At 32.6% G+C, this 13781-nt stretch overlaps 3 protein-coding genes across 3 annotated transcripts in view; 1 reads left to right on the plus strand and 2 right to left on the minus strand.

The window, feature by feature from the left end:
• LOC100801587 (syntaxin-81-like) overlaps nucleotides 1-1186 on the minus strand; it is a gene marked incomplete in the record, with an annotated part of 4750 nt that extends 3564 nt beyond the window's left edge. The window contains 2 exon segments of the mRNA NM_001252973.1: nucleotides 474-557; nucleotides 709-1186. Coding sequence (NP_001239902.1) covers nucleotides 474-557; nucleotides 709-786 — 162 coding nt within the window.
• Nucleotides 1187-5400: 4214 nt separating this feature from the next.
• Nucleotides 5401-7169, plus strand: LOC102661579 (ethylene-responsive transcription factor ERF117). Its single transcript, XM_041016948.1, has 3 exons — nucleotides 5401-5800; nucleotides 5909-5949; nucleotides 6067-7169. Exon 3 carries the CDS (start codon nucleotides 6141-6143, stop codon nucleotides 7080-7082), a length of 942 nt encoding a protein of 313 aa, XP_040872882.1. The 5' UTR covers nucleotides 5401-5800; nucleotides 5909-5949; nucleotides 6067-6140; the 3' UTR covers nucleotides 7083-7169.
• A 1655-nt stretch (nucleotides 7170-8824) lies between these two features.
• Nucleotides 8825-13781, minus strand: LOC100785524 (carbon catabolite repressor protein 4 homolog 5). Its single transcript, XM_041017155.1, is given in 14 exon segments — nucleotides 8825-9387; nucleotides 9501-9585; nucleotides 9668-9753; nucleotides 9967-10096; nucleotides 10753-10847; nucleotides 11351-11381; nucleotides 11472-11569; nucleotides 11809-11896; nucleotides 12237-12283; nucleotides 12512-12593; nucleotides 12818-12870; nucleotides 12967-13032; nucleotides 13365-13517; nucleotides 13707-13781. Coding segments are annotated over 14 exon segments (1158 nt in total). The 3' UTR covers nucleotides 8825-9318.

Raw genomic sequence — 13781 nt, forward strand, 5'->3', positions numbered from 1 at the left:
TCGGTTGTTTCTCTCCCTAGACAAAGGACTTCACACAGACCAAATCACTAGGCAGCCTAAGTAAAAAAACCCATGTCTAATCATATACTACACAGTAGTGAGAAAGCTGTAAAGCATCAACGTCAGTCAACAACATCTAGCATAAAATCAAGTGAACCAATCTGATCTAATATCGGTAGCAGTATATCAAAAAGTACTATTTTCCAATTATCAAGTATGACACCAAAATACTTTCAAAACAAGTGTCCCCGGCTTACTTCATGCTCAATGCTATCTCTCTCCTTTTCAGTTGTGCGATGCAGATCCGTGTAGTCCTTTCTGTGCTTCAACAAAAACTGATCCAGCTCTCCAATACTCTCCAACTATAAACAAAGAGAAAAAAATGCCACATTACATAAAACTAGCACGACACAACACAAAGCACAAACATAATCATAGCTCACTAAAAAGAACAATGCGAAAGCCGAGTATACCGTCTTCAATGCAGCTTTGGAAAACGGGGACTTTTGCGGCGGTTTATGAATAATGAAAGAAGCCATAACGGACGCCAATTTAGCCTGCCAAACGAATAATCACAATGAGACTAAAAAAACAATTCAATGCTCATTGATCCAGAAACCCTAATTAGTCGATCCAAAGAGTGACATTTCCACAAAAAATAAATTGAATTATGAGGATCATGAAATAGAAATTGAGAAGAAAAGAAACCTCATCGTAGCCCAAAGAGCGAGCGGTGTGGCGCACGGCGTCTTTGAAATCTTCGGTCCTGTCCCTTGCTTTTCCCATCTCTCAATTCAGAGAAAGCAAAGGAACCAAATTATCGTGCGATACAATACGATACGATTCAATGAGTTTCGATTTCGCAATTGGAATGATTCTGATTATATTTATCGTGTCGTTGCGCTTGAAAGAGTGAATATGGGTCGAAGAAAGGCTTTGAAGGGAAGGGAACTCTGTAAAACCTTCTTATTCCCGTCTTCTACTCTTCGTCTTAACGGCGCGGCGGTGCGGCGGCGACCGGAGAAAAACCTTTGAGAAATGGTTACCTCATAGTCTGGGTTGTCTTGTGTTGTTTTTGTGCCCTTTTACACTCATATTTGAATCCAATTTGGGAGAATACAAGACCTGAAACCCTTATTCTTGTTCTTCCTTTCTACTCTCCGACCACCGCACGCCGTAGCAAAAATTGATTTCCGGCATAACTCGAGAACACCGTCTCATGAAGACATGTACGTGTATATATATATATATATATATATATATATATATATATATATATATATATATATATATATATATATATATATATCTATATATGGACAAACAAATAAACATCCCTAAGAAATTTTTATTTTTGTTCAATAGAGAGAGACATAATTCTAAATCAAATTTTTTTTTTATTTTAATTTTACAACATTTGAAAGATAGCCGTATCTCTTAATTGACATTACAAGAATTCAAGAAATGAACAAAGCATGTATGTGTATATTTATTTGTGTTTAATTTTTTAATTTTTAATTATGGAATAATTTTGAATCAATAATAATGAGAAAAAAATGAAATACTTATTTTTTTTCTGAATAATGTTAAAGGAAAGAGGAAAACAAAATAATTTAAAAATATTATGAATAAATTGGTATTTTAGTTTTATTCTCTGCATAACAAATTAAGGATCTGAAAATCTATTTTTAATCACAAATATCACCTTAATTTTATCTGGTTTTTAATTTGAAAATGAAATTGATTTTCTTTATTTTTTATTTCTATTTTTAAGCATTGAAATACAATAAATAAAAATAAAATTAATTAACAATTTTATATTTAATTTTTTTGTCTAATAAAATAATTAAGCTGTGATGATTTAGTGACACATTCCTTTTATTTTTATGTTTTATATTAACTTAAGAATTAATTTGATAGATAGTTAATTTGATGTAGATCAACAATTTAATTTTCCATTTTTTAAATACTAATTAAAAAGTTTATTTTTCTCTTAAAACAAATTCCTCACTCATTTTTTTATAGTTGAAATCCTTCACTTATTAAGAAATTAGTTATATTATTTAAATCTAACAGAATTTTTAACATAAATTGAAAATGAAATGGAATCATTGAATATATAAATATCATAGAATTCTCAGCATTCTATTATCCCATTTGCACTATCCACTCATGACATATTAATAAATATATATTAAATATATACAAAATAATAAATCCAAGAAGTGATATTATTCATCTTCCATACCATAAAGTTACGAGAGAAAGTAATATGAAAATAAAAAAGTTACTGTAATAATGAATTTTAAGGTTTACATGGAACTAAAATCAAAAGATCTTAAAAAAAAAATCAAAAGCAAAATATAGTACAAATATATAATTGAAAGTGATAGATAACATAACAACCTAAATTTAACAAAATATCAGTTGCAATAATCATACTATAAATAACTTCATGTATTGTTCACTTGTTGATAGCTTCTATCTCGATTGTAACTTACATAACCATAGAAATTAATCAGCAAATGAACATCTTCAAGTATTTTAAAATACTCGGTCAGCAAAATTTTAGAACATAGTCAACCACAAATTTTAGAAGAAAAATTAGAAAATCTTCCTAATAAACATGACTTGTTTTTTTTTTAGAAGTCACCATCAGGTTTAGCACAATTTTTTTTTTACATGAAGTTTTAACACTCAATTATATTTAGCACACCTATAAGACTACAAGCCAAAAATATTTGAAGCTGAATACAACATTAATTCGATCAAACCCAAATAATTGGATGCATAATAAATGATCATTATGTGATTTAAAAACTCATTTTAGTTTCATATGTAAAATCATTGATTTAAAACTGTCAATTTTAAATATGTCTTCATCAATTATAATGGCCACATAATTAGTAACCGTTCATTTTTTTTAAAAAAAAATTGAAACAAAAAATAATTTTTAAAATAAGAAACAAAAATATATCCTTTTAATGGTTTTTTAAAAGAGGTTCACTTGAATATCACAAATAAAAGAATCAGGAGAAAATATAATTTTAAAAAATTGTAAAAATTAAAGAACAATATAAAAAATCAACAGTAGAAAGTAAAAACAGAAAAAAATTTAAAATACTCTAATTTTTTAAAACATTTTACAAAATCATTTTATAAAATGTAAGTTTTTTAATTTTAAATATATATATATATATATATATATATATATATATATATTAAAATTAAACACAAAATATTTTTAAAAAATATAAAACAAAAAATAATTCGAAATCCAGTTTTAAAATTGCTTTTTTTATTTATAAATTTTAAAACTCATTTTGGTTTGTTAATTGTTTAATTTTACAACTGAAAGTGATTTTAAAACTACCCATATTATGATGGTCCCATAATTGTGCAAGTGTGTAATTCAACTGTTTTTTTTTTTTAACTTATTTTTTTAATATTAATATGTTAATGTTAAAAATGAAACTGATGAAAAAAAATCGTAAAACAATATAGATGAAAAAAAATCACATGTTTGTTTTAAATAAAAAAAATTCACTCCATTATATCCAACATAAGAATGAGGAGAAATAAAAAAGAAATGAAAATAAAAATTGGAGAAGAGAATAAAAAGAGAAAAAAACCTTTACTTAAGTCAAGAATTGTAGTATTTTTCTTCTTCTTGAAAGTAAGGTATTCCCAAGGCCAAAGGAGACTAACTCTTAAAATAGAGATCATTAAAGTAAATTTTATTGCTGTTAACAAAATCTTCTCCACATGATCGAACCCTAATTGTAGTACCTTTAAATACTCATCATTCCTGTTAAAGGAAAATAGCATAAGCAACAGTAGGACAAACAAATATGATGCAAAAAATGATAGGTATAATAAAAGACTTACTGGCTTAAGGCTTTACGAAGAGTCCATCATATTCTTCCACAGTTTCACCCATACTTCAATAGCTATTCTTTTGTTCATTTCTTAATCTCCTCCTGTGTAAAACCAAGAAAAAATTATTAAGTAATGAACAAAGTTAAATGCTCACACAGACAAAAAAAAAGATAGATGAAATACCATAGCTCTTGTGACTGACAATGTCAGTATCCTCTAGTCGTATAGATGTATGCACATTTACTATTAATCTCTGAAATATTTAGGTAGTGGTGTTGTTTTTGTCCAATTTATTAGTCTTCTTTTTTTCCTTGTAAAGATGGAAAGTGGGAGATGAGAATGCATTATCTTCTTAACAAAGGATCCTTTGCAGATGATAGTATTCTAGTTGTGGGTCATGCTATGAGTTCTAGATATCTTGAAATTCATCAATTTTGAATTACCAATTATGAATAGTTTTCTTTTTATTGGAATGGAATTTTAATGAATTATGCATTCCAGGTTATGCTCACTGGATTGGCTGATAGACGGCCTGCCAGGCATAAATGGACAACTGATCAGCTGTTGCTAAACTAAGAAAATGTAGCATTTAAAATTTCTCAAAGGAGTTCCCGGAAGATCTCCATGAAGTTCAAGGATTATGTCTCTTACATGAAAGTTCAGCATGATGAAGATCCCTTGTATATTTTTGATGAAAAGGTGCTTGTTTTGAGATATTTATGTTTCAATAATACTCTGCTCCTAGGAAACATGTGTAAACATTCCTAAGAATGTATTTTCAGGTATATTTCTTTTCTATCAAATACATTTCAGATCAATGATGAGTCGTATAGCTGATCCAAATAATTAAAGTTTATAAAAATATGTCATGATCTACCGGAGGACCAGAGATCTATTTTTTTTTTGGACATAAGTACTAGAGATTCTAATTAATGAATAAAAAGTACGGATAAAATAGTCAAATTTTATTGAATGTTTACACCAACTTTCTATATAAACTAAATTCAAATTTGATTAACTTGTTTAAGTTACATTTTTGCTAATGTAGGCCAGATCTTAAAGCTGAGTTGTCAAGAGCACAGTTGTAAATGCAGAAAAGAAAGTAAAAAACCAAAGAAGGAATGTGTCTTGAAATTGAATTGAAGCTGAGTTGTCCCCGCGTGAATTGAATAAAAATTGTTCTGCCCTAAGGGACTGAGATTTTGACTGCACGGGAATAAGTAAGTTAGTGGAGTCCACCAATTAGCGTGTGAGGGGCCATGTGATATTAGTTTTCCTTTTCCTCATTTTTCTAACTTTTCATGTAAGGAAGAAATAACAATAAATACATATATTTATAAAGACATTATTTTAAATTTAAATAATTTTTGGCATTTTAATCTTAACTAATTTTACACCATTTTGTTTATAGAGAAAATTTGTTTCAATCATTTGAAAAGATGTGAGTTCAGGTGAATTGGAAAAAGCTGAAGGGTGAAGAACATATAAAGAGACACAATTCAAGACAGAGAGTGCTGGAGGGAGGGAATATACTCAGAGAAACAGAAACAAGTTTCAGCATCATTGTCCAGTCAAATTCAACATCTGTTACTTTCCATAATGTCATCACTGGCTGCTGATTTGGTTTCCTTGTTGTATCCATAAGAAACAAAATTCACAATTCCCAAATAATAAGTATAATATAGAGCCATTGATATGTTACTTTTTTGTTTCTACGTCCCTCATTTCACCTCCACACTATAAAGTAAATGCTTTCTGCAGAAAACAGCATGAATCTGATTAGTGTGAAGCTCTGAAGCAGTCTTCTCTATGTTGTGCTTACTTTCATGCACTCCTTGAGCCTTTGGCCATTGCATGCAACTATGGTCACTTGATCAGAGATACAAGACCTTTTTACATGAGATTGAGATCAAAATGGCATGTGAGTTCACCTTGGTATCTGTAATTCAGTGTCTCACACAGGTTTTACATTTTTTTTTTTTATCATTTTTCGCTTAAGAAATGTTCATTGTTTTACCCTTAAATGCAGGACTTATGTTGGGTTTGAATGCTTTAATGCTCTTGACACAAGTAAGGGAGATAGCTGTTGTGAGATTTTGTGTTTCTCTTGATACTCAAAAATCTTGATCTTTCCTTGTTTATTTAGATTTTCTTTAAGTTTTTTTTGGTTCCGGCTTAAAATGTCAGGTTTTGGCACCGAATCTTACTCGGCTTGACCAGGATTGTGTTTAGTTGAAGATACTTGTGATCTCATACAAAAAATGTCATTTCCTAGGCAAACTCAGAAACAAGGAATGGAATGTAAGAGAGGAAAAGAGAAAGCTCCAGCCAAAGAAGAAAACATAAACACATTGAGGAAAATTAAAATTGTGTACACTGACCCTGATGCCACAGATTCTTCAAGTGAAGAAGATGATAAGTTTTTGAGCAATGGTTATCGGTTAAATGGATGCTCTAAGCGGGTTGTCAAGGAAATTTCGCTTCCATGCATGCCAAGCAAATTACATGAAGAGAATTCTTCACAAGAAGATGTCAATAGTGAAAAGATCAAAGCAAGTAGGAGGAACAGGAAACCATCAAGCATGTACAAAGGAGTTCAACGTAGGAAATGGGGGAAATATGTAGCAGAAATTAAAGACCCTATTCGGGGGGTCAGAATGTGGCTTGGTACTTTTGATACTGAAGAAGAGGCTGTTGTGGCATATGAGAGAAAGAGGAATGAGTTTGACAGCTCTTTGTTGGCTTTGAGCAAAAGGGATGCATTGGCTTGTGAAAGTTCCAAAGAAAAAGAAGTATTGTTTCATCCATCTCCGTCATCAGTGCTTGATGTCAGCACTACAAAAGCTCCACTAGATGTTAATGACCTTAATGGCTCAGTCAAAGAAAAGGAAAATGTGGACACAAATGGTGAAGGAGGAGGCATTGATGTGGAACCAGTTTATAGTGAAGACAATTCAATTTTGCATTTGCTAGAGGAGCCAGTTGTGGCATCATTGGCTGGTCGTGATGATTTCTATTTGGATGAAATAGAGAAAGAGATAATGCTGTTTGGTAATGACTTTTATAATTTCTTGGACAATGACATGAAAGGTGGTTCTGTGTGGAATGTGGAACATGGGGAGGGCACCACCCTTCCCCCTGTAGACAGTGCTTTTGAAGAGTTAGCTTGGATTGATGAAACTCTAAATTGGGAATGTTCCTAAATTTTGTAGTTAAGTTGGTGAAACTAGTGGTACAATTATTACAAAGTATATAGGCAACCAAATGAGTTTAAGCATGTTGCATTCAATTGTAGAGGCTTTGTTATCTTGTCAAGAAACTAAAATTGTTTCATACTTTCTTCAAACTGTGTCCTCACGTACTCAATCTTTTCCTTCTTTCTTCTTATTATGTACACTTTGAAAATACATTGCTCCAAACTGTACTTTATTTGGTTTTGGCTACTGTTAATGCATGGAAAATCAAAACAAAAAGAAAATGCCAAAGTAAAGGAAAAAGCAAAAGCATTACAATCACAAGGAATAAATGTTCCCCTCATGAAAATTTTTAGCAACTATTTTCCCCTTTCACGAAACATGAAAAAGATTAATTAAGAAGAACCATTTGAAAATATTCCCGTTCATTCCTGCCTTGCTCTTGGGGTGGCTGACAATGACAATCTACACAATGGTGTGGATTCTCATAAAATCTCTTGCAATTGGATAAGTAGCATATGAGATAAAACAACCTACATGGATCCAATGTTCATTAGTTTTTTTTCTCCTGGTTGGAGGGGACTCCAGTAGCAATTTATGTGCTCATAAGACAATGAGATGACATTTATATCATGCACCTCCAGTATGAATCTTACACCTTCCAAAAAGACTAAATGGTCAAAAACACCCTTAGCCATAACACCTCCTCTCCCTCTTCCCTACCCCACGCAAACACCCTCTCTTCTGAAATATGAATGTGGTGCCGCCCATGCCCCACCCCTGTTGACGTCTTGACGACGAAAAGAAAGTCAACACCTTCTCCCCTGTCCCACCACCTTTGTCACCTGCGATTGGCTCGAACTCCCCTCTGCCCACCGCTGGTACTCCACCAACCACCTCCTCCCCAACGTGGACTCCACCCTCTTCATCTTTGTCAGCAATAGAGCTATCTCTTCAACTACACCAAAAATGTTGTCGTTTGAACCTTCCCTATCGTTCCACATGGCAACCCTAGGTTGATGCGAGAAGGTGGTGCACAGTGGCACGAAAGTGTAGATGTGACACATGATGGACGATGGCTTGGTGGTACAAGTTCGAGTTTGAAGAAGGGAAGGGGGATCGTGTCACCTATATGAAATGATTATTTCAGAATAGGACATGTTTCTAGAATAACTATTATGAAATACAAAAACCTACATTCTAGAATAGTTATTTTAGAATACAAAAATTATATTCTGAAAATGTATTCTATTCCAAAATAAGATACTCTTTCAGAATATAATTTTTCATATTTCAAAATATCTATTCCAAAATAGAATAAACACTTTGATAACTTACTCTGAAATAGATATTCCAAAATATGAAAAATTATATTTAAAAAAAGTATCATATTTCATAATAGTCGTTCTAGAATGAGGGTACTTGGTAAAGGGGTATTTTTATCCGGTGGACTCTTTTGGAAGGTACATGATGCAAAATAGGACGTATAGGATATAAATGCACAATAAGATACATATTTTGGTTGAATCAAATCACGTAGTCTTATAACGAGTTTGTGCTTGGTTTTTGTTAAAATAGTCTAATGAAAAAAAAATCTTTCAAATTTTCTAATACACGCGTAATAACTCAACCGATAAACAAAGCCTAAGCCGTTAACTAAAACTTGTGTTAACAAAAAATAAACCAACATGATATGGCTAAACTTTTAAGTATAATTAGGGGCTGTAGTGTGTAACTAGGGGCGTTAGACCTAAACAGGAATAATGCATAGAACTCCATAAAAAATTGGTGACAGTGGCAGCCAATTTGTCTTGGAATATCATAATATTTTAGATATACATCAACTACTCTCTGAGCCTCGTAATGAGAGGTTACCTAGCATGCTCACTATGCAGAAAGTGCTTGATAAATTTTAAAGCAATTCCATGTTCCAAGCAACATCACAGCTAGAAAGGAGAGTTTGCACATCTGTTGCAACGTGATGCTTATCAGGTGCAATTCATAGTTAGATCTCATCATGCTCCTTTACCACAAGAGGAATCAGCAGAGTAGGAAATCTTGAATGGGATAGAAGTGGACATCAATGGTATGATTCAATGAGATCTGCAACAGTGGCAATGTTTTGACTCTCCTAAATCTCCATATTTGTTGATCAGCTTAAAGCTCAGACCTCATACATACTCTTTGTAAATGATTTTAAGAATGAGATCATTCAGCACGGGGTTGGAATTGCATAATGAAGCCATCAGGATACATTGCCGTTGTTTGCAAAAGCAACTTCACATACAACAGCTAAGTGGTCACTTCCCCATTTCTACAAGTCAAGAAAAGAATAATAAAGATATTGATAATCCAAATCCACAGTGGAACAAAATACATAAGCACATCAATAGTCAAGGTTTCAAGAACTAGATTTAAGTAGATTACCTCACTAGGGAGTCCTCTAGATCTTCTAAGAGTATCAATGGGCAAGGTTTCAAGAACTCTAACAGGAATAAGATCCTCAGAATGCCTGCTTACCAATGACATCAGTAACAACTAGCACAAATTGTAAATGCAAATTTTTTATGCTTAGTGTGAAACAATATAATTACCAGATATAATCAACAGTTCCCATGAACTTGGAGTGGTATGATGTTGCCAAGGGTTCCCCAATATCATCTCTCGTTCTATGGTTTCCCTGCAGCCACAACCACAACCATATGAACTTTATGAATATCAAGGGGGAAAGGGAAATATCACAACTGTTTGAATATCCAACGAAAAAATTCTAGAGTTTTTCCCATATCAATATTTCATGGACAATCTTTATATCACAATGACAAAGAAGTTGCAGAAATATTTGATTTAACAATTTTATTGATGTTGGAGTAGACTTGGGAATACAGCATACAGGAACACCACTATAAGCACTGCAGAGTTTGAGCTGGTGCTGAAGACGAGTGACCCCTTCTTCCCCAGACGCAAGTCTTAGTTCTTCCACACTCCATCTGTACAATTGTCTCGAAACAGACATTGAAATGCTGCACCAGATACTCAAATAATTAATACAGAATACCGAATACCTAAAATTTGACATAATCAACAAAGGCAACCTTTCCCTCTAAAATTGGACAAATAATAATAATAATAATAATCACAATAATAATAATATACTTGAAACACAGGCAAGAAACTAGTTTTGAGTGAATCTTGCTTGGGAGGAGAGCTCTCAGCTCTACCAGTTATATTGAAATATGGTACAAACAGAATCTCATGATTAGGGAAAGAAAATTACAAAATCAACAAGATGTTCTACCCTAATTAGGCGTAGATTACAACCAAAATTTAATGCATAACCAAGGAAATAATCAACAACAATAAAGGCAATACTATCATTATAGGCATGTTTGAATTGTCATCATGTTAAGTTGAGCATCAATCCTCCTTGAGTGTAGAGTTCAGTTGAATGTGCATTGAAAAGTGAGATTCAAGTAAAACAAGCACACACTATCATTTAGAGCAATAAAAAAGCATATTATAAATATCAACAATCAACAATAATCTACAGTCTTGCAAATAAATGATTGTGAATCTGTTTCATAATTGATGGTTGCCTTGCTCATTAGGAGGAGCGGGAGGGGAAGTTATAACAGATAGTAACTGAAAAAAAAAGACTTAGCAAAGACTAAAAAACAACCTAGCATCATCACCAATCTATGATCTGAAGACTCTGTTGGTCTGGATTTCAAGCTGTCCTGACATTTTTCTGCGATCATGTAATTGGATGTCTAACTGCAATAAATGGAGCAATACTTATAAACACTGAATACTCATTAATGGCCTTCTCCCCTCAAAGAACAAGCCCCACCTCTAACAGTGTTTGGATAATAGAATGGAATGGGACAAGTAGGGATAAATTGGACAGGCAGGGTAAGGAGTGGAACAAAGCTAACTTTCCCTTTGTTCGTAAGATTATTAAGGGCAAGAAACCTTTGATTTCCTCCAGTTCCAACCAATTTTCAGGGTAACAAACATTGAGTTTTTGAAAGGAACAAAGGGTGAATAGATGCTCTTGAATTCCTTTTACATCCTACCTATTTTCAAACTCCCAAACAAGGGAATTTGTTCCCCTTTCCCTCATTCCTTTTTGTTCAGCCCATTATCTGTAATCCAAACACAGATAAATTACTTACTCAAGGTCTGAGATTCAGCATACAGTCAAATTTCTCAGATACAGCACAACAATAAGCAAAAAGGCTTGAGAGTATACAATGACAAGGAGATGCAAAACTCACCTTTGATGAAGACAGAAATTTATATATGGCACTGACAGTGTGAGATGAAAAAAAACAGAAGCAATATTAGATCACAGATAACTAATCTGAAATTGACCAATCGCTAAGTATAAAGCAATACCATACCTGTGGAACACTATTTAAATCCCCAGCAATAATAACAGGAATGTCGCCCCATTCTTGTGACAACTTGTATGCTTTATCAAGTAAAAGTCTGACCTATCCATTATGTCATGTAGCAAGTTCCCAGAATCAATAAAATAGATTAGACAACTTAATTAACTATGGAGAATTAAATGCATTTTCTTTGAGTGAGGTAAAACGCTTTGCACCAACCCTAGCCCAAGAAAAAAATACTATTAAAAAAAAGAAAATGAATCACATACACAAACACAAATGCCTATACATGCAAAATCAGCATAATGCTACCCATCTAGTTAAGAAAATTCAAGAAGTACCTGGCCCAGTTTGATGTCACCACGATTTGGGTTGAACAACACATGTATATTTCCTACTACAAATCTTCTTTTTCCGGTGGATGGTGCTCTATAGATGTAGATCAAATTATGAAAATCATTGGCCATGAAATAGGCACCATGTGTATGTGTGTGTAAGCAAATGGGAATACATGAGTGTATTATGTGTATACATTATTCTTTCCAAAATTTTCAGTTTTAAACTAGCTTTGTTGCTAAAAATTAGAGATAACATAAAGGTTTTAAGAAGAGTAGGAAATAATAGAAACTAGTAAAATGGTATACATTAGTAAATAGTAACCATTCCAGGGTAATGAAATGGAAACACTTTCCAAGTGTTATACAAAAGATATGTCAAAGACAACAAACAATTGTGTTCATACTACCCATTTTAGACATCTAAAACTTACATTGATGTTAGGTTACATGCGTCAGATTCTTTTTTTTCATGGTTTGCCTGTACATTGATAATGAAATAAAGAGTAATAAGATATAAAACCAAAACCTAAAACAATAGGTTTCATTGCAGCGAGAACTCATGTAGGCATAGTATACAGGAGGTAAAACAGACTTTAAGAGCAAGGGTAAAAATATGCATCACAGATCATAAATTCTTCTAATAAAAGGCAACAGAGCAAATATAAAACATAGGAGGGAAACAACTTAGAAAAATAGAAAACAATACCTCAAAAACACAAAGCTGAGCAACATTGTTACGCATACCAAATCTTTGAAACTATATATCTTCTTGAAGCAAAAGCTTGAATCTGCATTCACATTCCAAACTATACTTTAATTAGGCCAAATAAAGAATATTTTCTCAATTGCTATGTTCTATTAGCACATTTTGTAGCTATTGGTATTCTGTTGCATCAAGGAATACTTGGGCATATCATTTACTTATTGTCAAAGGTCAACATTGTAAGATATTAAATAAATTGATTAATATAGGATACAAAAACTCAATTACTTATGGGTAAGGCAAACCTACAAATTGTCTTTCCAAAATACAGCACATCCATCTAGTGCTTCTCCTGTGCGAGCCTGTGGCAAATGAAAATAATGACCCAGATAAGTTACTTGATTAAATATTTGGACTTTTACAACTTATACGATAGTTCAAATAGGTATGTAATATACCTTGTAAACACCTTTAAAGCCACTGTTCTGGAAAAGATCATCTAGATCATTAAAATGAACAACCTCCTTCAGAAGCAAGATTTATGAGAAAGCAATTCTTGACAATCCAATTCTACGATGCACGAAGTTAGCTAACAATTTCAAGCAGGGAATAAATACAAAATCGGGAAAAATTAAGATGTTTGAGCCAACTGGAATTAACATCAGTGTAACTTGTATCCCAACAAATCCTATGTAACATGCTTAGAATATCAGAGTCACTTGCTACTCTTTTCTACCTTTCAAAGCTCAATAGAGATGCATAAATCCTAGTGATAAGAAATGATTTAATGTTTGTAACAAGGTAACAAGTAGTGCTGTTATTCAATGTATAACAATAGAAAGGACTATTAAACTACCTGGAAACACAGTATGCTGGCATTATAGTTATTAATCTCTTCAAGTATGAGCCTTTTCCACCTTTCCCACTCCAAGAAACTATGTGGAATGTTAGAATACAGATCTGGATGGAATTGTTCAAAATAGTAAATATGAGGTAAGCACAATATAATCTAAAGTTTAAATGACAAAAGGTTAACAGTGGCACTGGCACCCAAACGTAGAGTAAAGTATTAGCTACCTTCATCATGGACTGTTCGTTAATGTAAAAAGAAAAAAAAATACCCATAAGCAAGCAAATTCCATCTTCTTTACATTTGTGCAAATTTTTATCTATTTATTTATTTTGTTGATAAATATACCATCCCTCCTCCTAAAGCAACTGCAATTTGGGAGAAGGCACTGACCAAAATGTATTTGAATATGTAGAATGGCAT

The sequence above is a fragment of the Glycine max genome, chromosome 7 (genome assembly GCF_000004515.6).
Source record: "Glycine max cultivar Williams 82 chromosome 7, Glycine_max_v4.0, whole genome shotgun sequence".
NCBI classification, from domain to species: Eukaryota; Viridiplantae; Streptophyta; class Magnoliopsida; order Fabales; family Fabaceae; genus Glycine; species Glycine max.